This window comes from Natator depressus, chromosome 1 (assembly GCF_965152275.1).
Source record: "Natator depressus isolate rNatDep1 chromosome 1, rNatDep2.hap1, whole genome shotgun sequence".
NCBI classification, from domain to species: Eukaryota; Metazoa; Chordata; order Testudines; family Cheloniidae; genus Natator; species Natator depressus.
In genome coordinates, this window is record NC_134234.1 from 153,183,103 (window position 1) to 153,210,292 (window position 27,190).

The 27,190-nt window shown below is 41.5% G+C and overlaps 1 protein-coding gene across 4 annotated transcripts in view; it reads left to right on the forward strand.

The window, feature by feature from the left end:
- Nucleotides 1-27,190, forward strand: part of KDM6A (lysine demethylase 6A) — a 267,920-nt gene that overhangs the window by 20,884 nt on the left and 219,846 nt on the right. For all 4 annotated transcript variants that reach the window (XM_074969231.1, XM_074969233.1, XM_074969232.1 and 1 more), the window contains exon 3: nucleotides 16,270-16,378. In XM_074969231.1, coding sequence (XP_074825332.1) covers nucleotides 16,270-16,378 — 109 coding nt within the window. The remainder of the gene's footprint in view (nucleotides 1-16,269; nucleotides 16,379-27,190) is intronic.

Genomic DNA, 27,190 nt, shown 5'->3' on the forward strand with positions numbered 1-27,190 from the left:
AAATCTTAGGAAATGGATGGCTAGGATGGGGTGGCAGAAGAAATGTGGCTAGGCCTTCTGGGCTCTTGAATACCTCTTTTAAATGTTACTTTGTGGCTTTCGTCCCAAGATGTGCACATCTTGATTTGAATTTTGACCTAATGATTGTAAACTTGATGTAAATGCTCGTTCTTCCTACCTTTGTATTTCTCAAAATGCTTTCCCTGTTTACATGTACTCTTAACCTTTCTACACTACTATGTCTAGTCCAGGATATCAAGTGTTTTTTAAGAAAAGTCTTAGCTAGCATGTTTTAACATTTAAATATTCTATTGTAGACAGGGCAGATTGTATTTTAATTTGTTTTAGCTGGTCAAGGTGAACCCTAGGCTCCCTCCAAGGTTGACTGTAACCAGCTAACTGGTATTAAAATACAACATTCCCTTTCTAGGTTAGGAATTAAAAATGTTATAACATTCTTAAAGTCTAGTGTAGGCAAGGCGGTGTATACTTTAATTTAACCATTTTCGCATGTGCTAAACCCTAGGGGGAAACCTAGGCTTTATTTTAACATGTAACATATAATGTGACACTGTTTTCTGCTGCCAAACCTTTCCTATCCCAGAGTAATAAAATACAAATCTGTCATATCAGCTTCCTAGTTGCAGAAACCCTCCTGACCTCTCACTTCCAGAGCAAGGCCTCTAATTAGACACATGTAAATGTTTGCAGATGGCAAATGTAAGCAAGAGTATACATTTCATTGTCTGATCAAGCATGTTTAAATACATGGATTCGTGGATTTTGGTATGGTAGGGTACATGACCATAGCAGGAGGTGGAAAGTTTTGTGTAGCTGGGCAGCAAGGTAATGTTCTATCATTGATTAGAAAGGGGTTGGAGGTTTTAAATGTGAGTTTTCAAACACTGGAACACAATGCATTTGACAGTGGTGCGTAGGAAACTTGTGAAGAATGATATAAATTGCAGTCTCTTGCTGCTTGGAAAAAGTGCACTGCAGCAAAAGGAACTATTGAAGATATTAATGGAGGATGATCCAAAAATAGTGTAGCTTGTATAGCACCTAAACAGAATCAGAATTGGCAGGATGGGGGATTTCACATTTATTAGAAATCCCTAGGTGCTGAAAGTTTGAGGACCTCCACTCCTGGAGAAAGCATTTTGGTAGGAATATCAGCAGCTGGTTCTGGATGTAGGGTATGCATTCCTCAGTCCTGTCCCCATATTTTTTTGTCACTTTCTTGCCCAGTGATGATTACACTAAGCATCTATAGATTTCGTCCTCTGGCTAGTAGTCTGGTTAACTTTTCCTATGTGAGACTTATTTTTTCTTAAAGGGAAACTAAATGTAAAAAGAGAGGTTAATGTAATATTAAGGTAGACTACTTTATTCCCCAAGTCAGAAAATCAAAACAAAAAATGAAGCCTCACAAAGCAATATTAATTGCGAGAATTATTGATGTTTAATATGCTTAAAATACATATGTACATTATAGCCAACTTAATATTGCTTTAAGTTTAACCTCCAAATTTCCTGATTTTTGAGACCATGACACCAATTTAGAAATTACTCCTGAAAATAGGAAAAATAATAACACACAAGGTTAGTATAATGGGAAAATTAGACAATATATTTTACTTTATGCAGCTTACTTTCTACATAGTAAATTGCACTATAACCAGTTTATTCCTTTTTGTAAGTATATTATGTAGGAACAGGGTCATGAAAGCTACTTTTAGAAAATAAGGAATGCGATTGTAAAATTATAAATATTTGTGTGGGAAGTTGGAAGGGTAGTACCTGAAATTAGTTTCACATGTTTTAAAAATTGATAGCTTGAAGTTTTCAGATTTCTTTAAAAGTCTTTTATATCAACTTTCTATATTTAAAGGGACGCATTTGCAAACAGGCTTAATCTGTTACTAATAAGTTTCGATTATTAAAAATTAGTTTTACAAATCCATTTTGTTTATTGTTGTGTTCTTGTGTTGTGCTTCTCTCATCTTGCACACTTGGTTCAATTACATTTTCTTTGTTTTTATGTTTTCACTGTCTGGTTTTTAAATGCTGCAGAGGGAAAATGTTTAAGGCAACTTTCCATAGGATATTTGTGAAAACATTTTTATTGATCTTTTGTATTATTAACTTGCTTTTACAAAAATTTGGGACCATATTTAAATTGACAGTTCACTTTTATGTTTTGGATAGAACAGAGGGGAGAGAGAGTTGGAGCAGGTTAAAGTAGATGAAGCATATAAATAGCGGAGAACGTTGGCAGGTTGTAGACTTGAAATTGTTCAGTTCTTGCAATAACATTTTCAAACTAAACCGGATATAGGGTTTTTTAGTAATAACACATTAGCAGCAAAGATGCCTTTGCCTTTTTTTTTTTTTTTTTTTAAAGCTTACATTGCTGTAGTTAAACATTTTATCCATTCTAGTGAAATGTCAGCTGGACTACAGGGCTCCTGTCTGGGCTACAGAGGGCTCCTATGACTAGTCCCAATCCAGTGGATGTTAGAGAATAGAAGTGAGTACTTGACAACCCCCAGTGCCTGGCTGATTGATTTTTTTGTTTTTTGTTTCATGACCAGGTAGAAAGAGCTGTTTGTTGTGACTAATTCTATTTGTGGTGGGGTTGTTTTTTTTTTTAATAGTTTGGTAGTGAAGATCATGACTCCTTCATTTTGAGGCAACATCTGGTTTTATGGTTAATGGCTGCAATTGTTTTTATAACTACTTTGCATTACTAGGGTTTGTGTGTTTGAGGATTTAGTGAATTGTTTTGGGGGGACTCATAAATAATATGTCTCCATTTGAAGTAAATTAACTGGTATTTATTTTGAGGTGATTGACTCTAAAAAGTTTGTGCTATCCTTTGGGGACTTGTTTTGGTGGAGAAAAATTGTTTTTAATAGCTCCTCAAATGAGAGAATCAATAAGTCCTGCAATCACTCTTGGATTCTGATTTTACAGTGTGGATTGGGTAGATGTGGTGGGGTCACGGTAGGCTGAGAGTTGTCATCTAAATTTATTCTCTCTCCCATATGCTGTTAATAGGTTACAGAAATGTAGCCATGGTTGAATTTGAATAAGACATTGCTCATGTTATATTACAAATTTATTTTAAAAAGCGTTGTTCCAAGAATTGCTAAGGTGGAGACATCTTGTGAACATATACATAAGGAATGGTCCCCAGGGGCTAATTAGAAATTTGAATGAGACTTTATTTTCTATATAGCAGTGTATTTTCTTTAAAAAGCTGTATACATATTTAAAAAGTGTTTTTAGAAAATAAATCTTGAGCTAGAAACTTAAGAATTTTAGTAGTTGAAGGTTGTAAGAGTATACCAGAGAGAAACTGAACCGTTGTACATTTAGGTATTTTTTTGTGTTCTGAGGGGCAGGGACTTGTTAGTATTTTATTATTGCTTTGCTTAAAGTTACAATGATTATTTCTCAAGGGAACTGTATTAACATGTGCCCAGATTATCAAGTTTGTAACTAAACTGAAAAATCACAGATTTGAGTTTTAAAACTTTCTATTAGGGACATAATTTTTACCTGCTACATTAAGATTAATTATGGGTGAATCAGGGATGTTGTGTTAGTTTATGGTGATATGACCCTTCACAATTTCTCTGGATTCATGAGACCTTAAAATACAATGAACCTGATTCACACCCCCAGTTGTCACAAACTAATAGTTCATGTAGACAGGTCCCGGCAAGAGAGAGCTTATGAAAGACTGAAAGCTGAAGTAATTGGAGAGGAGAAAAGGAATACTGATGAATCTACCCTGTACTAGCCTGCCATTGACTGTCTTGGTTGACTCTGCTGAAATGCATTAACAGTTTATTTATACATTTTGATCTCGTCCTGTTTCAAAGAGTACTAGATCAAAATACATTAAGGAACTGCTATTGTGTCTGCAGGGTGCACCCAGACCGTTAGTCTGTGGCAGGGTAGTGTGAGGCATTTTCACACGCCAGCTTGCCGCAAACTGTGTGAAGAAGCTCTTGGTTTTGTTGAGCCATTTGGACTTTAGTCTCCATAGGCTCCAGGCTAATAAACATTATACCTCTTTCTCCATGGAATTTACCCTGTAATTCTCTGTAGAAGGATTTTTCAAAAGGTTGGTGAAGGAGCTACTAAGGTTTAAATTGCACTGTGGTCTTCACCCTGCCCTGGTTGCTAAAGTCTGATATCTCTCAGTTTTGTAATTATGGCTCATAATTGTCTACTCATAAGGTAACCAGGGACCCAGAGATTTCATTAAAGCCACTTTCAAACAGTCCATGTTCTCTGTTCTGACTCTAGATATTTTTTTCTCATTACTTCATCTTCAGAGGAACGTTAAATGAACATTGTTGCTTCTGTTTTATTTGTAGAACCTTGTCTTGAATTTTAGTTTTTTTATACAAAAAAGATGCACCTACCCAAGGTGCTAGGTGCCCCAGCATAAATTACAAAATCAAAATAGGATCACCTGTTGAACACTAAATTCCCATCTCCCCCATACATCTGATTTCACCGAGGACCTCTGCAGCAGCCCACTTGAATAGATTTGCCGTGTAGTAGCCTCTGCAGGTCAGTAGACTTAAGCTTTCCCCAAGCTGAAAAAGCCCCTTTCAGAGTTGAGGGTACATCACAAAGGATGCTCTACTGCCAACCCCTAACCCACTGAATCAAGAGAAAACCAGCCTGAATGCTTTTGCTGATTGCAATTGTAGCAGTATGACTCTGAGAGGTGGCTTTTCAAGTGACAAGGTCACCAACCCATTTGTGACTTTGTAGATCAAAATTGGTACCGATCATAGAGCACCAATGACATGCTGCCAAGGAGAAACACAGCTTGAAAGACAGCTGCATTGTGCATCAGTTCTCAGTTAATCTAGAATATAGCCTCATTTAGAATACATTGCAATAATCCAGTCTTGAAATGTGACAAAGGCACCTCACTACCATGATCCATGCCTATCTGAAAGAAATGGTCGTGGTCTCCAGACCGGGTGCAGGTGGTAGCAGGCATTCCTGGACACAGCTGCCATACGATCCTCCAGCAGCAGTTGGAGATTGAATATAGTCCTATATTGTGAACACAGGTAATATGGTAGAAATATACCCTCAGTGGGGAGATATCAGCCTTACCCCTCATCTACTGGCATGATCTTGATCTTACTCAGATTGGGGCATGGATGAGAGCTAGCTGTCTGAAACGCAGTCTCCCTCAGATACTTGGGCAAGACTATCAACAGCCCTGGCTGAATCGGGGGAGACAGGGATATTGAGCTGAATGTCATCAGCATATTAAAAATACCAAAGTCCATATCCTCTCACTCTCCTAAAAGCCTTATATACACATTGTCTCCTCTTCAGGATAGAAAAATCCACATGATAGTGCCCTAAGGGAAGAGAGAGCTTTCTGGGAACATTTTGCCAGGAAAGAACAGAGCCACCCAAGAGCCGTTTACTGTCCACTATTGCTGAGGGGTGCAGGTGAGGTAACAAAATCTTGTGATCAGCAATCCTGAAGGCTGCTGACAGATTTAACGGTATCTGCATGGACCCCGATCTTCATCCATTGCTAGGAGGAGATTGTCTGCCAATGCAACTGGTGCAATTTCAATTCCATATTCAGGTCTGTAACCAGATTGAAAAGTATCAAGGAGATCTGAGGCAACTAGACACTCAAGTTGTTTTGTGACCATTCTCTCTACGAACTTAATTACAAATTGGATACTGGTCGACAGCCATGTTGTTATCATCAAGTATTGGTTTTTGAAAAATGTTTTGTGCTGTTCTTAGTTTGAGATGCTGGCATCTGGTCCTTCTTAATTGGAAGCATTGATAATCTCCACCTTTTCTGGATCCAGTACTTTATCACTGGCATTTATTATCCTTGAATGACTTGGATCCAAAGGAGAGATGTGGGATAAAGTAGCATGCAATACAGTAACTCCTCACTTAATGTTGTCCTGGTTAATGTTGTTTCGTTCTTACGTTCCTGATCTATTAGAGAATATACTCATTTAAAATTGTGCAATGTTTGCTTATCACGTTTGGCTGCCACCTGCTAGTACAGTACTTTGTCCACTATTTGCTGGATTCTCTGGAAGAGCAGCCTGTTGGAGCTAGCAGGTGGGGGCTTGGAACCAGGTTTGTCCGGCAGCACCGCATCAGTTCCCCTCCACCCCCCCAGCACCTACTGCCCACCAGCAGGCCCCACAGATCAGTGCCTCCCTCCGTTCTTCCTCCCACCCACAGCAGTCAGCTGTTTTGCTGTGTTCATGCGGCTCTGGGGGGGAGGAGTGAGGATGCGGTTGCTTGGGTGGAGCAGGGGCAGGAAGAGGCGGGGTGGGGCCTTGGGGGAAGGGGTGGGGTGGGGTGGGGACAGGCCTGGGCCAGAGCCGGGAGGTTAAGCACCCCCGGGCACTTTGGAAAGAACAGTAAGAGGAGCAGCCGGACGATCTACCCTCTGACTCCACTACCTCAATCAAGCTTCACAATCATCGTTGTGGAGTATAGTATTAAATTGTTTAAAATTGTTTAAATCTTATACCTGTATTACATTGTTTAAAATTGTTAGCATATACTGTATATGTATATAATATCTTTGGTGACAAAAATTTCCCTGGGAAACAACCCCCCCCCCCCATTTACATTAATTCTTATGGGGAAATTGGATTCCTTGAACATTGTTTCACTTAGTTGCATTTTTCAAGAACCGTAACTACAACGTTAAGTGAGGAGTTACTGTACCTCTAGAACATCAGTCATTATCTATGGCCTAAACTCAACCAGGGAAGAGCTACTGCTTGTTCCCTCAAAATTCCTCTCTGCAATCAAGGCAGTAGACAGCTCAGTCTGAATCCAAGCATTTTATCTACAAGATAATCTGAAATTTCCTCTTTCGCTAGGATGATCTGCATACCAGCCCAGGATTGTGCTAAATTTAATACAGAGCTCCACCTAAAGCCATCAATTTATTTTTCCCTTTTTTCAGTCAGAAAACCTTGCGACTACTTAAATATATTTTCATTTTCAGGAAGTGGCGTGAAAAACAGGGTTTTATGTAAACCATTTTAATCTGTGGAGGAAATTTAATGCTTTTCTTGTGGTGTTTGGCAGTCTTAGATAGGGGCTACATTATCCTCCAAATCCTATTTTGTTGGACAGATTAAAAATGATTCCATTTTATAGGCAGATAAATCGGCAGTTCAAGCGTCTCGTTTAAGACTTTTAGGCTTGTTCTGCTGGATGTATGACATGGGTGGGCGGGGCGGGGGGAATCTGCATGAGAATTTGGGAAATCTGTGCAGTTGATGAATTCCATGTGAGATTATGGACTCTCTGCAGTTTTACCAAGCTGTTAACTCCATTTTGAAGATGCAGTTTTGTCTTCTCTGTGGTTTTTACCTCCATGTTGAACTGAAATTCCAAGGACAGTGAAACAGAACTGACAGTAGAGGGTTATTTAAATCACGATAAAAGAAAAGGAGTACTTGTGGCACCTTAGAGACTAACCAATTTATTTGAGCATGAGCTTTCATGAGCTACAGCTCACTTCATCGGATGCAAATCACGATGGTCTTCTGTTTAAATAGGAACATCCTATAGTAGACTGACTCCCAATGAGAACTGATTTGTGGGGGGAGAGGGTGCCTGGCAACAAATTCCCCCTAGGAAGGGTCTGGGGCTAGAAGGTTATAAAAGTGCAAGAGCTGGTCTGTTTGGGGTGTTTGGTCATTTTCACCAGCTCAAGCAAAGGAAAGCTGCTGCAGGAGTCTGAGGTGGGGGGACCCTCTCACTCTGAATTTAAGCATCTCTTCCCCCCCCCCCCCCAAGAACTCACTAGGGAAGGTCAGCTAGAGTGAGAAGTTGTGTTAAGGATGTTTTTATTTTCTATATCATCTGTACTCTCTGGATTTCTTGTGCAATGGAAAGGGCAATGGTGTTAGAATCCTGTGCAAAGTGCGTGCATGATGCTCCGTATACCACTGCCCCTTATGTAGGTAAACTGTGGACTCAGAACATCCTCATGTTAAGAGTTCTGTGGGATGATGTGTTTAAGCTATGAGGGGAGTCTGAGGAATCACTGCTGATTCCAGGTGCAGGAGAGTGGGCTGCTTGGTCGCAGCTCTCAGGAGGGATGCTAGACAGAGCAGTATGCCAAGGGATCCAGTGACAGTGGTAGTATCTGGATGCTGTTCAGACTCTAGACACTTAAAGCATGCTGGGATTTAATGTCTGGATCTCTTCACAGCACTCTGAGTGTCCAGTGAGGAGGACCTTGTTTAGAGGTGTGAAAGGCTACAAGACTACTGTCTCGTCAGTACATCTGATTTTCCTGTGCATTACAAATCTGAATTGTTGCTGTGTTCCTCAGATACAGTTTTTGAGCAACAGAGCCTTGTCTGCTCTGAATGTACTTGTGGTTAAAGATGTGTATTAAATCACTAAAGATGTGTTTCTGTATCTTCTTGTCATAGAGGCATGGTAGCAAGGATTGCATTCAGTTTTGAACTTCAAGCAGGGGTGAAATTTGTGTATCCTCACAAAGGGCTAGACTGTCAGTTTGTGATATAGCCCATGGCAAAGGGAAATGTGTGTAGGGTTGCTGTTGGAGCAGCCCATGAGGGAGAATCAAATCTCCTTTCTGATCTGAGGGCAAACTGCAACAGCAGTATGTGTTGCAAGTGCATGCTCCCTAACATGCCAGTGTAATTAATTATACTTCTGGGTGTTTTGCGACCAGGGAGTTGGAGTGGAGGCTCCATGTCGTCTTGCCCATATGTGTAAGGGAGGACGTACTAGCTTTTATGGATCATCATTTCCCCTGTATGCAGGAATTGGTAGTATGGTACACTGGTGCAAGAGAATAAACCTCATGTCTATTTTGCTCCCTTGTGCAGGACAGGCCACGACTGGCCCAGAACTTATAGTCTTTATTGTTTGAATACAGAATTAATTTTCTGGGAAATTGCAAGGAAATCTGTTACTTTGCAAAGCAAAAAAAAAAAAACAACCCCCAAAAGAAAACAAAAATCCTGACTTTTGACTTTAACACACTCTCAAATTTTAGCAGAATCTAAAGTATAGTATTCAATTTTTATATGATTTTTGATTTATTGATTCCTGACAAATGACATCTGTATCAGTGTTCCATGTTGAATATATTTGATGTGGTATTGATGTCTCAGTCTCAATTGCCCTTGTGATTGTGAGGAAAACTTCCGAAATGTGAACAGGGTAAGTGAAGATCACTTTAGGATTTTTGTGTCTTCCCCAACTGCCACCACTACCTATGGCCAGTCACCAGCTTCTCCAGAGGGATTGGCATCAATTAGAGAAGCAGTTATGGTGGTTGAATGCCATGTGTTAGGTGAACATTAGGGGAAAAGTGTGGGTTGCTAGGAGGGTGAGATTTGGGGAGGGTAGAATGGTGCTGTTCATGGTTCCTTCCGCTTTTTTTTAATGTACCTCAGTATATTAGCCGTTTTTGCAACTGCATCACATTGTTGACTTGTATGCAATGTGCGATCCACTACAACCCTCAGATACTGTTCTATGCTAATGCCTAGTCAGTTAGTTATTCCTTGTTTTGTAGTTGTACATTTGATTTTTTTTTCCCCCTTGTCTTTATTGAATTTCATCTTGTTATTTTCAGACCAATTGTCCAGTTTGTCAGGGTTGTTTTGAATTCTAATCCTGTCCTCCAAAATGTTAGCAACTGCTCCCAGCTTGGAATCCTCTACTAAAAAGTTAAGTTGAAGATCTGCCTTTTGAAGATCAGTGAAGCTGTTTAGCTGCAAGAATGATGAAGCATTCCACTCTTTGAAAGAGGTTTTTAGAGATGCACTTTGGTTCCAAGGTCTCTACACTTCAGTCCGTAAGAGGAGGCAAGTTAAGCTTCAGATCTTCTCTGAAGACCAACCTCCTAATTTTCTTAACAGCAAAAGGCCTTGGATCCTCCCTAGAAGAGACCTTTGTATCAGAATTGTACAATTCATGCAACACCTGGTTCAAGAAAACAAGTTTGACTCCGTGGTCAGAAGTCCTGGACTGATCTACAAGGAATTATTCACTTTCCCTCACCATTTGGCAGCTGCTTTCCTTTCATTTTGGACTTGGAATGACTATGGACTGCTGAGTCAAGAAGTAGTCCATAAGGTCTGTTCAGTCCAGTTTCAGTCCTTTGCCCTTCAACCCAGTCTTTCTTCAGGGACCCATCTCATGAGATACTGCTAAAGCAAAAGGTGGGGACTCCCTTCTACAACTAGGTGCATTGGAGAAGTTTCCTCTTGAGTTCTGGGATGAAGGTTTTATTCCTATCACTTTCTTGTCCCAAAGAAGAAAGCAGGATGCATCCTATTCTAGACCTCAGGCAACTCAACAGATTAGGTCATCACTTCAGGTTCAGGATGGTCAGCTGATCTTCTGAAATTCCCTCCCTAGATTGGTTTGCGGCTCTACTTTTGATGGATATTGCCTCTGCTTGAAAGGTGAGAGAGATTCAAGAGTTAATAGCAGGACCATCATATACAGTATTTCATGAAGTCTAGGTTAATTTCAGGCCTTGTCTTATACTACAACATTAAGTCGACGTATGTTGGGTCAACATACAGCTACCATGGTAATTACTGCGGTTTTTCATGTCCCCATGACCCTCCTTCTGCCAGTGGATGTGCGTCCTCACCTGGAGCGCTTGCACTGATTTAAGTGGGGCAGTGTCGGAGCATGCATGGGGCTCACAGCTGGAGTTTCCCATGCCCACAGAACAAAGCCATTCCAAAAATCATCTCATGTTTTTGTAGTGTCCCTATATCAGAAACTTACAAGGCAGCCGCTTGGCGCTTCTAGTTGTAGCCATGAAATATGGTGCTTGGTTTAGCTGAGCAGTGCTACAGTTTTTAAGGCGGACTCCTGACGCCCACCTCTTTAGAGAATTACCAGTTAGCCATGCATCTACAGTGGAATCCACATGACAAGAACTCGGAGAACAATCACAGTAACTGTGGCTCTTAGATATGTAAGATATTTGGTCCATGTGGCTCCTGCAACCTAGCCTTCCTTTCCCTGCCACTGGAAAGTCTTTTTTACATAGGATTCTGTATTGACGAAGGACCTGAACGGAGATTGGGCCTGCTCTGCCACTTAATGGCCTATGTGATGGGGGCACAAGGACATACAGGATGCATGCATGGTCCCAACGAATACTACTGACCAAAACAATCTGTTCTCATGTGTATGGGGCACATTTGCTTCTACAGTTGAATCCAGGTGGAAAAAACAACCAAGAGCCACATTTATTGTACAGTAACTTGAGTAGTGTCCGTAGAGGTTCTCCACTCCTAGGTTACTCCTGAAGGACTTCTGCACCAAAAAATTAAGAATTCTGCACACATTTTAAAATTCTGCATATTTTATTTGTCAAAATAACACAATATAGTCACACTATTTTCAATTATTTTGGTAGTTTATTTCAAAATACTTGTCAGCAAGTGTCTGTAACAGTACAGACAACAAAAAAGATTAAGGAAATGTTTTTTGACAAATAGATGCCTTACGATTTATATACCTCCACAGTGAGCGAGAGGGACAGAGTCTTGCACGCACACCCAGCCCTGCCCTCCCATCCCAATCCAGGTGTGGGGCAAGTAGGTTTAGCCTAGCAGGATCCAAGTATGGAGGGGCTTAGTGTGGGGCAATCCAGGTGTGGGGTGAGAGGGTTCTGTGTGGGGAATGCGGGTGGCACGGGGGGGGGGGGTCCAGGTGAGGGGAGGGCGGATCGGGGTGCACAGAGGCTCGTTGGGAGGTTCTGGATGCAGGTGGAATGGGACTGGGGGCGGAGGCAAGGTCTTAGGTCAGAAGATGTCAACCATTTTTTTTCTTGAGTTTTCAGTTTCAGTTAGACTTACCCAAACTCTTCCTGTGCAGAGCAGAAACTGAAACAAAAACAAAAGGATGTTTGTTTTTACTTCAGCTGTTTGGCTTATTGGCATCTTAGTGTTTTGCTGGGCTCTATTGTTTAGTCTTGTGCGGGCTCTGACTTTTAGAAATCCCTTTTTTGATATTGAGGTAACTGGCTGTGGTAGTTTCCAACACAGGTTTGGACATGCCTCTTGGGGAACTGTACTCCACAGGTGGCTGTTGCTGTCCTTCTGCTTCTCTCGTAACTTTTCTTGTGGCCATTTCTTCAGTGTGTAGGTCAGTGGTGGGCAACCTGCGGGCCGCATGCTGGCGGGCTGTGAGACAGTTTGTTTACATTGGCGGTCCACTTTCTGCAGCTCCCCTTGGCCGGGATTGGTGAACCACAGCCACTGGGAGTTGCAGGCGGTCGTGCCTGCGGACGGTCAATGTAAACAAACTGTCTCACGGCCCGCCCGCCAGGGGATTACCCTGATGGGCTGTGTGCGGGCCGCAGGTTGCCCACCACTGATCTAGGTTGTCCGAACTCAACGCTATCTACATAACCACAATATTGTACTCACCATAAGGATAAAACGTTGAGGACTTATTCTGCCTTTATTTCCCAAGGTGGAATAGAATATTTCATATCTCAAAGGACTATCCAAAGCAGCAGCTGAAAATGTCGTGGACAGTACCCATTTTCAATCATATGGAAGGTTTTCCATTTTCTGGTTCTTGTTGCCTGTCTGTGAACCCCTTCCACTTTTGCTGTATTGTTTTTGAGGTAGATTGATCAGACCTGAAAATGGTATTCAAGGTGAGGACATAAGATTTGTATAAATATTGGACATACCACAAACCCAGACAATGTGGAGTAATGTCAAACCTGGCATGAGCCTGACTCCCAGGCTCCTTTTTAGCAAATACTTTCCTCTCCCTCAGCCACTCCATTATCCCCGACTCCCTGAAGCCTTTGCAACGCTTCTGAGGGGTGCAGGAAATACATTTCTGTATTGTAGTTTAAATGAATTATTACTCCAAGTTCTGTATTAGTATTCCTAGTAAGGAATGTATTTGTCAAAAAAAAAATTCCTCCATGTCTTTTGTTGTCTGCATTGTTACATGCTGACAGGTATTTTGAAATAAATTACCACAATAATTGAAACTGGTGTGATTATATTGTATTATTTTGACAAAATATTCAGAATTTTGCTGAATTTTAAAATATTGTGTGCGGAATTTTTAATTTTTTGGTGCAAAATTCCCTCAGGAGTACATAGAAGTTTTTACACTTGATGTATCCCAGTGGCTGTCGATCTATGTAGTTACAAATCCTTTTGGGTCTGATTCCTTGAGATTCCCACCCAAGAAAATCCATGTTGGTGTGACCTCCTTTTTTCAAAATGCTTTTTAATGTCTTGCTTCTAGGGGAAGACTTGCTTCTTCCTCTGAGGCATTGGTGGGCAAACTTTTTGGCCCGAGGGCCACATCTGGGTGGGGAAATTGTACACAGAGGCATGAATGTAGGGCTGGGGCAGGGGGTTGGGGTGTGGGAGTGCGGGGTGTGTGTGTGGGGGGGGCGGGGTGTGCAGGAAGGGGCTCAGGGTAAGGGGTGGGGTGTAGAAGAGGTGCAGTATGTAGGAAGGGGCTCAGGGCGAGGGGTGGGGGAGCAGGAGGAGGTGCGGAGAGTGGGAGGGGGCTCAGGGCAGGGGGTTGGGGTGCAAGCTGTGGCCTGGCGCCGCTTACTTTGAGCAGCTCTGGGGTGGCAGCAGTGCTGAGCGGGACTAAGGTAGGCTCCCTGGCCCCGTGCCGCTCCCGGAAGTGGCCAGCATGTCTGGCAGTGGCTCCTGGGGGTGGGATGGGGCAGGCGGCTCCTCAGCGTGCTGCCCTCGCCTGTGAGTACCACCCCCGAAGCTCCGATTGGCCACAGTTCCCCGTTCCCAGCCAATGGGAGCTAGGGGGGCGGTGCCTGCAGATGAGGGTGGTGCACAGAGACCTCTGCTGCCCCACAAGGGGCACAGCAACGTGGTGCTGGCCGCTTCTGGGAGCGGCCTGGTGCCAGAGCAGGTAGGGAGCCTGCCTTCGTCCCGCTGCGCCATGGGGCTGGCCATTCCATGGGCCAGATTGAAAGCCCTGACGGGCTGTATCCGGCCTGTGGGCTGTAGTTTGCCCTCCCCTGCTTGAAGTGGAAAAGTATTGACTCCTTTCCAGGGATGTCTTCAGAGGTGTTTGGTGGGAAGAAGAGATGGTTTTTGAACCAAAATCTGTACTAGAGTATCCATATTTGTGTGTGTGAGGACTTGGGATACTGGGTTTAAAAAAAAAAAAAAAAAAAGTTGTGCAGACTTAATTCTCCGGAAGGAAAAAGAGATTATCTTGGTGTTTCCTATTCTCCCTTGAGATTGGAAAGCAAGGAAAACACTTTTGCTTTTTATTACTCTGTTGCCTCCAATCTGAACTTCCAAGAAGAGCTTTAGAAGTTAAAATGAATTATGTCACATGATATCCCTGTGAATGTAGGTGAACATCCTAAATATTGCTGGCTGAGGGGTTGGAGACAAAGACATAGTGAAAATCTGACTTACTGAAGGTCATACAAGATGTGTGTGAAATAGCCAAAAATAGACCCAGGTGTCCCGACTCCCGCCCTTGTACTCTAACCACAAAGTATGTTTTCTCCTAAGTGTGGTTTGATAAAATTTGATGGAATCACTGTAGGGTCCCAGATGCTAAACTGTTTAAGCATGTCTGATTTATAACCTTGAATAGTTCAGGGAAGTCAGGCTCATGCCTGGTTAGAGGGATCCTGCTGTGTCAGTGTTCTCCAGAAATTGAGATTTTCTCTTAGTCTTTGGTCATCTTTGCAAAGTTGTCTTCCTCATCTGATTACTTGTCCAAAAGATTTTATGGGTCACCGAATTCTTGTTTGGAGTTTATCCATGTCGCAAGCTGTGATGTGAGTAGTAGAAAACCAAATTGTATTTTACCTGCTCTGTATCAGAAAATGTTAATTGTATTCCAGCCAGGTCTCGGCAAAAAATAAGAATTCCATTTTACAAAAAAATTTGAGCTTTCATTATTTTTGTTTTTGTTCTGCACTGAAACAAAAACTAGACCTTATGAACTTTTTTCTCCATAGAACAAGAGAAATGGACCACCACCCCCTAGAATAGCCAGAGAGGCTGGTGGGTGGGTCACTCATCTGGAATGTGAAAGACTACTTTCAGGTCCCATTCCAAGTTTAGAAATTGACTAGGAGTTGAAAAGCCAGGCCTTTAAGGTGCCACCGGACTCCTCGATGTTTTGCTAAACTAAGGCATGTCTATGAACTTACAGCAGCACAGCTGTACCAATGCAGCTGCACTGCTGTAAGATCACCCATATAGCCGCTCTATGCCAACAGGAGAGAGCTCTCCTGTCGACATGATAATACCACCTCAAAAAGTGCCGGTAGCTATGTTGGCAGGAGGAGTTCCCCCGCTGATATAATGCTGTGCACACTACCATTTATGCCAGTGAAATTTATGTCACTCGGGGGTGGGGGTGGGGGTGTGTTCTTTTCACATCTCTGAGTGACATAAGTTTTGCTGACATAAGTGGTAGTGTAGATGTGATCTTCGTGTTCAAACCATTTTAAATGCTTTTTTATATTAAAACATTTTAATTGAATTCCCATTCCATAAAAATTCATCTTGACACAGATTATGAGAAAAAAATGATCTAGTAAATAAGAAATGGTAAATTAAGAATTAGAGTAGTTATATGTTGTGTAATATAATTATTTAAGTATGTATAGATAGTGTATCCTCCCTGGTTACCAAAAAGTATCAAATGACAGCAGCCAACCAGACTCAAATGTTCTTTGGGAAAATAACTAAAGCACAAATGCAAAACAAGATTAAAATTGATGATTTTAATCAGTTTCCTACTTGCTGATTTAAATCATAATTACATTCAGTGATTTATATCACTTCAGTTTAAATCAATCCCCTGATGTATTGTATCAATTTGTTTTGCCTTAAGGAAATGAAGTGTGTGTCAAGTTCACAAGTAAAGAAAAAAAGATTTTGTTTTTTCTGTATTATAGATATTAGTATCGCTAGATATTTGTGTTTGAATCTGACACTTTTTCAGTATGTGCTCTCCCTCTTTTTCTTGCTTTAAAACCAAGGATGACATAATTCTGAAAGAGCTCTGGTTGTTGCAGAAAACTGCAGAGTTTTTAGTTTTGTACAATAACATTAGGTTTGGTAAAAGGTTTATATTTGTATTAGAAAGAAGATGCATTTATAAAATGTGCTTTGTTCAGTACAATACAGCATTGTGAAAATATCTATCTGTACTTCTCTTTTACAGGCTGTTCGCTGCTATGAATCTCTGATATTGAAAGCTGAAGGAAAGGTCGAGTCTGATTTCTTTTGTCAGTTAGGTCACTTCAACCTCTTATTGGAAGATTATCCAAAAGGTAAGGCTTTTATCACATTTTTATAGCTGTTTTAATAACCGTAGTGTCTTTAATGACCCAGATTTGATTATGACACCATAATATAACCATAAATATTGGGTAGATCAACATCGGCAGTTTCTGTTGGCTTGCACCATGCTTCAAAGTCCGTAACAAAATAAGTAATATGTCGCCGTACTGAGGAATACTTTTGTTCTTCCCTTCCCCCAGAGAAACCTTGTGGGCAAGTGTTTTAGTAGAACATGTTTAATGGTTCACAAACAGATGTGAGTAATATACAAACATAGAACCTAATTGTTCCCCACATTTCTTTTGTTGCTGGAAATATTCAAAAATAAAGTAAACTGACTACAGCATAACCATAAGTGTATATCGGATGTAGGCATGGATATGACAACTAGATTAAGAGTTGGTATTAGAAATGAAAAGGAGACCTAAATGTATACCAGGAATAGTGTCCAGATCCCTGATCTGTGCTTGGCACAAGCCCGAGGAAAAGGGGTCAGGTATTAAGCAGCATTTGTGCTCTCCCAAGTCTGTGAACAGCCAGAGACTGGTGTTTGGCCCTGATGTAAGTTACAGCAATCTGAAGGTTGTTCTAACTTATGTGGGCTGAAAAAACCGTGATGCAAGTTGTTCCATCAGGCTAGCATAGCACTTTGGCCTGTGCCACTGCTGCTTCTTTCCCACTTGGTCATTCCCTAGGTAAGGCGTTCCAGTGCACCAAATGAGCCAACCAATGCAGACTAAATAGAGTAGGGGTTCTCAAATTAGGGGTCGGGACCCCGCAGGGTGTAACAAGGTTATTACATGGTGGGTCGTGAGCTGTCAGCCTTGACCCCAAACCCTGCTTTGCCTCCAGCATTTGTAACGATGTTAAATATATAAAAAAGTGTTTTTAATTTATAAGGGGGGGTCGCACGCAGAGGATTGCTGTGTGAAAGGGGTCACCAGTACAGAAATTTCAGAACCACTGAAATAGAGCATTTTCAAGACATCTACCTCATGCTAATGGAATCATGGTCAGCAGTCACCCTTCTTTACCACCACAAACTCGTCAGCTGTGGGCTACCTAATGTGGTCTGCGTCACTGAAACATGGTTGGCTGACAAGACCAGCCCAGTGCTAGCTCACCTTGCGGTATTAAGCTACTCTGAACACTTAGACATGGAGAATGGTAGAATAGTGATTTTATTCTCCTCCAGGTTCAAGTGCAGAAGAGACTAGTTTAACATCAAAGAGGGTATCCTCTTAATCTGAGAGTGCTGATAAATCGATTATGGGCATCCTGCTAATCTGCAGAGCTAGGGACACCAAAGACTTCCTAACCCTCCCTCCCTCCCCCCAAGACATTACCTAACATGGTTCTGAGGTTCACACGACTTAGCTTGTGGGAGACTTCATCCATGTAGAATGACACTTCAGGCGACAGCAGCAAAAAGCGCTCCTCTTCACCTTTGGCTGCATGCAGATAATATTCCTCCCCTCCCCTGTACGCTTTGGACTGGATCCTTGCGCTGGACATTAGAAACACACAAGCTAATCTGTGTCCTTATCTCACCACCAGCTCCTTCAGGTAAAAATTCCGCTCCCCCATCACAAGACAAGAAAAAGCAACCACGAAAGTTCACCCTAAAAGATTACCAGCTCCAACAAATGCTAAAACTTTACTGATAGAAAAGCTACTAAACTTAGTATTGTGACAGTGAAAAACTACCATCGCTCCCAGGTTGCTGCCGTAGACCCTCTGGCACTGAAGTGCCTTCTCCTACACCATTGCTCTCGCAGATCCCCTTGGCATTTGGATGACCTGTGATTGGAAAAAATAGAAAGGAAGAAAGCTAGTGGCATTTGACACTGAGCAGCATCAAGCGTTCTTGGAGGAAAACACTGTCTGATGCAGATAGGTTTAAGTATGAAGAATTTTTCTCAATCTGTGCCACTGTAGTGTTGGAGGCTCACGTTGTCTTCGCTGCCAGAATAGGTGTGTGTTTAAATGAGATTGGTAACTCAAGTTAGCCATCTTGCTGTACAAACACATACCTTTTTGGCAGTGAAAAGACCTAGACTAAGAGCTTTTCTTGTTAATGAGAGGCGGAAACTTTTTGGTTGGTAAATAACTTTATAAATCCAAAATGCCTTGATTCCGTCATGGTTTTTGCTAAAACGATCAGCAGTGAAATAGTTAACAATCCAGACATAAATTGTTTGCCTGTTTGTTAGAGTTTTAATGCCTCATTTAGCTCAATGGAGAGATTATGCATCTCTGAGCTTATTATTTCAGGCTGTCCGCAGGTGCAAAACAACACTAAACTGGTTAATACTGGGTGCATCTTGTCATGATTTTCTCCACAATCTCAACAGCTAGAATTTCATTTTTTTTAAATGAAAGCTTAAATTCTGGAACAAACTGCCCCAAGAGGATTCAGTGACAAATTCTGTCTAAAATGGAGAGAGGAAACATGGGTTTGGGTTATTTTCATCCAAGGCTTTTGTTGATACCGATGTTGAAATTCTCCAAACTGAGAATTTTAACCACTATCACATACAGTGGATTAGAACATCATGTGTGCCTGAGCACTGTTTGGTTCCATGGATAAAGGGTGAGGGGTGGGAAGCATATTTTATGCTATTTTTCTGCTTACTTTCCTAATCTTGGAGGCTGTGGATTCCCAGCAGAAGTCCTGTAATGGTGCTGACTAAGACATGGGCTAGTTCCTCCGCTCCAACTGTGTCCTCTGTGCTATGCTGAGGATTTGGATGAGTTTCTGTTACCACTCTCCTTTCTGGTAATTGGGAATCTACATAGAAAGTCTGTGTTGGTTTCAACTCTTTTTTTCACATGTGAAGTGGAAGAGTTTGAAGGATTTGGGTGTTTCCTGGATTTGTTGTATTTAAGTTTTAAAAGAATACTGTTCTGCATGTGCTCTTGATCACTTTTTGGCCTGTGGTGTGCTAAGTAACCTTGAAGGAGAAGGAGCCAGAGGATCATGTTGGACCGATGTAGTCTGCAGTACTGTAGAACCTTGGAGTTATGAACACCAGAGTTATGAACTTATCAGTCAACCACACAGCTCATTTGGAACCACAAATATGCAATCAGTCAGCAGCAGAGACAACAAAAAAGCAAGTACAGTACTGTGTTAAACGTAAACCCCTAAAATAAGGGAAAGCAGCATTTTTCTTCTGCATAGTAAAGTGTCAAAGTGTGCAGAGCTGACAGTCTGACTCCAGTATGTGGAAAAATGTGGTAGTGGGAAGGTGGCAGCATGATCTGCCACGAAATGGTCTGTAGTAGGTTAGTGTCATCTCTTGATCATTTCTGCAGCAATTTGTCACACCTGTAAATGCGACTCCTGTTGCTCCTGTGTGTGGAGGAAGAGGGAATTGTTGATAGTTGCATCCTGCCTCTTAAATGCATGCCATTGAGAACCAGCTTCTGTTTCTCTTAGAGGTGCTGCTGCTGCTCCTGTGTAGAGAGGAAAGAGCAACAGCCTCGGGAGAAGCTCAGCCCCTATCATCAACTGCCAGTGTCAGGAAAGGGTACTGGGATTATGTATGCTATCCTCCTTCCTCCTTAGGGGCTCAGTCTTTTGTATCTGTCTCTGACCTGACTGGCAGAAATGAAATGGGGAAGCCTGCTCTTCACTTAAGAGCCTCCAGAGTCTTAGGCTACGTCTACACTTATGGGCATGTAGAATACAGACATTGCATGCCCAGTTAGCATGTATATAAATAGCAGTGTAGACAGTGAGGCACTGCTTAGGTAAGTACAATACAGACACATGAGAGCCTTTAGGTATATACCCTACATGGCTCTCTGCATGCCCACACAGTGCCTCCTACATGTACGCTGCTCTTTTTACTGATGTAGTGTCCTGCTGCCAGAGCCTTTCTCTGCCTCAGTGAAAGTCTCTGGAAGTGGTAAAAGGCTCCAGCAGCTTCCCACTTCTGAATCCTTTCCAGGCTGCAGGGAAAGACTCTAGAGAAAGGGGGGGTGGGGGGCCCTGGGAGGGAGCTGTTAGTGCCTTTCTCTGCTACATTGCCCCTGCCAGAACCATTCTTTGCCATGTGTAGCTACACATCACAGGACGGATGCAGTGTGTAGCTACACGTGCTGTAGACTTTGCTGCAAGTATAGACAAGACCGTAGCAGTATCCAGATTTTTCCGTTTTTGAGTGAGTCTACCTCCCCTGTGGAAATCTCCATTTTTTTTATTACATAGACAATAAGAATTACAATAGGAATAGTGAGAATAAACAAAGAATTAGAAAATAAATTTGATATGATTGGGATTATGCAACACATCAGGTTTCAATCACATGACTGATGTTAAAATCACGGGATATGCTGTGTTTAGGAAAGATACAACGGGAGGTATGGTACATAGGGTGGCACTCTCCGTTAAAGATACCACTACCTGCTCTAGAGTTATTGACAGTTCTGAAGGAGAGGACTGGGATGCTTATAGATCAAAGGATTAACTGATAAATCACAGGTGGTAGTGGGGTGGGGAGTTGGGGGGGGGGTGGAGTCTGCTATAGACCACCAAATCAGACAAAGGAACAGGAGGAGCAGCTCCTTAAATTTCTGTCTATAGTGTGTAGATGGAAATATTGCATTACTGGGAATTTCAGTCTGGGGGACATATGCCGGAGATCTCTTGCTGCCACTTGGTAAAATATCTTTGGAGGTTCTAAAAATATATATAATTTTCAAAAACAAATTACTGAAACCAACTTGCGGTAATTGTACATTAGACCTAATTTAGACAGATGAAGATGAATTGATCACTGAACTAAAAATTTATGGTTGCTCAGGTGTGAGTGATAAGAACATAAGAATGGGCATACTGGGTCGGACCAATGGTCCATCTAGCCCAGTATACTGTCTTCAGACAGTTGCCAGTGCCAGATTCTTCAGAGGGAATGAACAGAACAGGGCTGTTTGGAGTGATCCATCACCTGTTGTCCAATCGTAGCTTTGGGCAGTTGGAGGTTTAGGGACACCTAGACCATGGGGTTGCATCCCTAACCATCTTGGCTAATAGCTGTTGATAGGTAAATTCACGGGGAACAGGTCCAAGTATTTTTTTGAACCCGGTTATGTTTTTGGCCTTCACAACATTCCCTGGCAATGAGCTGCACATGTTGACTGTGTGTTCTGTGAAGTACTTCCTTATGTTTGTTTTAAACTTGCTGCTTATGAATTTAATTGGATGACCCCTAGTTCTTGTATTATGTGAAAGAGGTAAATAACACTTCCCTATTCGCTTTCTCCATACTATCCATGACTGTCATATCCCCCACTTCAGTCATTTCTTTTCCAGGCTGAACAGTCGCAGTCGTCTGGATCTCTCCTCCTATGGAAGCTGTTCCATATCCCTAATCATTTTTGTTGCCCATCTCTGTATCTTTTCTAATTCTAATGTGTCTTTTTGGGGATGAGGTGACCTGAACTGTACGCAGTATTCAAGGTGTGGGTATACCATGGATTTATATAATGGCATTATGATATTTTCTGTGTGATCTATCCCTTTTCTAATGGTTCCTAACATTCTGTTTGCTTTTTTGACTGCTGCTGCACACTGAGCAGATGATTTCAGGGAACTATCCATGATGACTCCCAAGATCTTTTTTGAGTGGTAACAGCTAATTCAAAACCCATCATTTTGTATGTGTAGCTGGGATTATTTTTTCCATTGTGCATTATTATCAACAACACTGAATTTCATCTGCCATTTTGTTGCCCAGTCACCTAGTCTTGTGAGATCCCTTAGTTAATTCTAAAGCTGAAGGCAAAGAGTTACAATCTTGAGTAATTTTGCATCGTGTGTGAATTTTATCACCTCACTAGTCACCCCTTTTTCCAGATGGTTTATGAAAATTTATGTCTGTTTTCATTTGCCGTGTGCAGATAGAACATCAAGTAGTGGGTATACCTGGTGCTTTAAGAAGGCCAGTTTCCAAAGGTGAAAGCCATCACGTGCTAAAATTGAGTGGGAGGAAGTACTTAAATATAATTCCCATTTTTATGTTTAAGAACTCTTTATTAGATGCTTCAAAACACATAATTCCGCAGTCAAGAAAGAAGGCTTATTTGATTTTAAAAAATCCTGTTTTGGAGGGGAGGTGAAAGTAATAAAAATTAGTAATATATAACAAAACATTAGGGAAGCTGAAAGCAAGGAGTACCTGTCAGCACACCAGTTAGGAATTTTAGACAGTTAAGAGAAGCTAAAGATGCAAGTGGAAAAAAATCTATGGCCAGTAGGGTCAAGGACAAAGAGTTCTTTAAATATATTGGGAACAAGCAAAACTCTAGCAATAGGTCTGATGCTAGACAAAGATGATAAATCATCAATCATAAGGCAGAAAAGGCAGAAGTATTTAAATATTTATATTCAGTATTTGAAAGAAAACAGGATAGTGTATTCTTATCTTAGTGATAATGAAATACATTCTATTCAGTCAGTAACTAAGGAGTATGTTAAACAGGAACAGTTTTTAACATTTTAAAATCTGCAGGACTGGATAACTTGCACCACAAATATCAAAAGAATTGATGGAAAAGCTCTGATCCATTAATGTTGATTTTTAACATCTTAGAACACTGGAATTTCCAGAGGACTAGGAGAAAGCTAATATTGTGCCAGTATTTGAAAAGGGTAAATGGCAAGATCCAGGAAGCTATAGGCTGATTAGCCTGACATTAATCACAGGCAAAGTCATGGAAAGAATGGTATGGGACAAAATCAGTAAACAATTATGAGGTGGTAGCATAATTAATACTAATCAACATGGCTTAATGGAAAATCTGTCTTGTCAAAATCAGTGTCTTTTGATCTAATCAAATAATACTAATTTTGACAAGTTTGGTTAATAAATTGTTGACATAATATACTTAGACTTTTGTAAGGCATTTGACTTAGTCCTACATGTCATTTTAATTTTGGGAGGAAAAAGTACTATATAAAATTAATATAGCTCATATTAAATGGATTAAAAGCTAATTTACAGAATACAAAAAGTAATTGTAAATTGGTGTGTGTTTGTTGGGGTCTGGCAGGTCTCTGTTAATGGTCCAGTGCTATTTAATATGTTTATCAATGATCTGGAAGAAAATATAAGTGCTGGTAAAGTTTGCGGATGCCACAAAAACTGGAGTGATAAATAAAGATGGGGAGAGGTCAGTCTACAGGCCAATGTGGATCACTTGGTGGTAAGGTTGACTTATTCGAACATGCTTTAATACAGCCACTGCAAGTTCTAAATCTAGGAACAAAGAACATAGATTACATTTATAAGAAGGTGCACTGTATCCTGAGAAGCAGCAACTGTGTAAAGCGCTTAAGGGGTCAGGATAGATAAGCAATTGAACATGTCATACAGCATTATGGTGTGAAAGAGAGCAAAGTACTACTGAAGTAGGAGTAGGGAGGTGGTATTACCCTTTTGTATAGGGCATAAGTGAATTGGAAGCTGAAAGTAAACAAATTCAGACTAGAAATAAAATGCAAACTTTTAAGTGAAGGTAATAATCCTAATAGTTAGTTTTTACCTTGGGAAGTAGTAGATTCCCCATTTGAAGTCTTTGAGATCAAGACTGAACCCCTTTCTAAAAAATAGGGTATAGGTCAAATAGGTATGAGCTTGATGCAGAAATTATTGGATGAGGTTCTTTGGCTTGTGTTATGGAGGAGATCAGACTAGATTATAATACAGTCCTAGTTTTTATCTCTCTGCTGTTTATACTTTTCCCAAGATGTACTACAATAGAATTGACGTGATGTTGTCTAAACAATTCTGATTATCAGCAGTGCAGTTCACCAGTCTTGTTAATCTTACTCTGATGTTGTTTGGGAATCAGGAATACAGAACTGCATTGGTTTGCATTTGGAAGGTTGGATTCTGTATAAATGGATGGGTTTAGACTTTCCTTCTTCCAGGAAGGCTTCCCACTTGTCATTGATAAATAGGTGAGTGTGTACTTGACGCTGTTGTCCAAAGCTTAACCACAGAGCTCTGTAAACAGGGCATCCAGTATTTGTGTATAAAAACTGATACAGTTCAGTGATAAAGAAAACATCAAGATATTTGCAAAAGTGTGGATTGCTCACCTGGTCACACCTAAATTTCTAGTCATTTTAACAGATGATACTAAGCGAAGTAAAGGTTTACTGCACTCAAGTATTTTAAACCTGGTACACGGAACACTGATGCAGTCTTGATGAAATGTCATTGCTGTATGCCTTGCTTATCAAAGTTGTGTTGATGTCCCTGTGGATTTTATAACATGCTATTTTATTCAGTGCAATGAACAGAAAAATCATTCTATTTGGTCACTAGATAAAATGTCTGAAATTATCTGATAATGCAGATACTTAAAGAGCATAAATCATGTATGTGACTGAAGTACAATAAATATTACGGTGAATAAGTTGTTAATAAAATTGTTTCTACATAGTTGATGGGCTACAGCAGTGCTTATATCTTGTTTGCAAATACTGAGTGCATGGTGGTGAGCAGTGCACAAACATTTGTAGCAAAATTGTGCACTTGTTTTAAAACTTCTATAAAACTGTTAATGAAATTGTGCCTCTTTTAAAGTGGTATATTTTAAGACAGTCTTGGGGTTATCGCTGAAAAATTGAGCTAATTGTAAAAATCTTGGCTTTTGAAGAGTTCCTGGTTTTGTTTACTAAGAATTTTTGAAAAAGTAAACAGTCTTTGACTACATATTCTGTGAAAGAAATAGGTATTTTAATTGTGTAAATTTAATAGTCAGTACAGTTTCTTGTAGTGATAGACAATAGCTCAATCTCTAGAGAACTTTTAGTTTGGTCACTGTTTTGATAGACCGTTGCAGCCTCAAAGAAGTATTGTAATTGGGGACTACTCTATTGCTCTGTGTGGACAGCTTTGAACTAAAAAAAACATTTTTAATCTTAATTAAAAAAATTGCACATGTGTGATAAAATCAGTACTTTTGCTGCTACTGTAGATATCCCCATCTTTTTTTCCCTCTGTTCAGGAGTGATATTTTGCGGTCCATGGAGTCTGCTGGAGGTTCTTAACTCCGGTTAATTGTCAGTGGAAAACTTGATTCTTCTTCGAGTGCTGTCCCTGTGGGTGCTCCACTCTAGGTGATGCTGCGTCCCGGCACCGTTGATAGGAGATCTTCAGTAGCCGTGTCTGGTTGGGACACACGCACTCAGTTGGTATCTCCCGTCTCATTAGAATCTTCGTGAGCGCTTGCATCCTGCACCCTCCTCAGTTCCTTCTCAACCGTCCTCGGCTGAAGATGGGGCTCGGGGCACTGCTGATCCTCTTCCCTGGTTTCTGAAGGAAACAATTACAAAGAACATAGAAATAGTAACATCCCAGTTGTTTCCCTTCCTTTAGAATAGTTACTTAGTTTTAAAAAAACAAAACAAAAAAACCTCCACAACTTTTTTCTTCAAGTTTGTCTCCCGCTGAGACACTCTCCCCTGGCATTACTAGCGCAATAATGCCAGGGGCTTCAGGATTCAGGAAATGTGCTTCCTGTCAGGACTTTATGCCAAGGTCCAGTGGACACTTGCGTTGTGTGAAGTGCCTCAGCGAGACACACGTCCCTGCCAAGCGTGTCTACTGCACGAGCCTCAAAAGCAGGGCTTGTCGTGACAGGGACCTGCGGCTGAAAATGCGTCTCATGCAGAAATCTCTGGAGATGGGCAATGGCAAACCCTCTCCCTCAGGCTCCCCGGCCAGGTCCCAACTGACCGGGAGCCCAGCTTCACCCTCTCTGGAGCACAGGCAAAAAGCTCTGCAGCTGCCTATGGAGAAGGGCAGTAAACCCTCTCCCTCAGGCTCCCCTGCCAGGTCAGAACCGACCGGGAGCCTGGCTTCACCCTCTCACGTGAAGAGGCAAGAAGCCCTAATGTCTCCTCTCAGAGACACTCAAGAGGGTAAAGGATCTCCCGCAGGGTCTTTACCCTGGGTGTTGTCAGCGCCGAGAGCAGGCAACTCTGACCACCCCTGCACTTCACAAGCAACACCGACTCCACTCCTAAGACTTACCTGCAAAAGTGGAAATTCTTCTCCATCTGGTGCTTCCCACAGATGCCTAATACTCCAGACTGCAACCCTCTCTGACATCTTAGACTATCTTTTTTGGACTAAAACAGGACAGGCTTTCACTCAGTTCTATCAGAGTACACCTCCTGGCCCTTACCACCTTTCATGACACTCTGGACAGCTATTCACTTTCACCCATCCCACTATGAAACGCTTCCTCACAGTCCTGCAAAATCTCTGCACTGAGATTCATTCACCAGTAGCCTCCTGGAGTGTCAACCTAGTTCTCTACGGTCTTATGAAACCCGATTTCGAGCCCCTGGCCACCTCATCCCTGCACCACATGTCCATGAAAGTGGCTTTCTTGGTTGCGATAACGTCAACAAGAAGGGTTGGTGAAATAAGCACCCTGATGGCCTACCCTCCCTACACCATTTTCTCTAAATACAAGCTTACTATACAAACCCGCTCCAAATTCCTCCCCAAGGTGGTGTCTACCTTCCACCTTAACCAGTCAATACACTTACCTGTATCCCATCCCAAGCCTTACATGACTCCACAGGAAGCTGTATTACATACCCTCGATGTCTGACGGGCTCTTGCATTCTATCTTGTCAGAACTACACCATTTCATGAATCCCCTAGGCTATTTGTTTCTACTACCAAGAGATCAAAGGGCGACGCTATCTCTAAGCAAAGACTCTCCAAGTGAATCTCGGTCTGCATCAGATCCTGCTATCGGACCCAAAATGT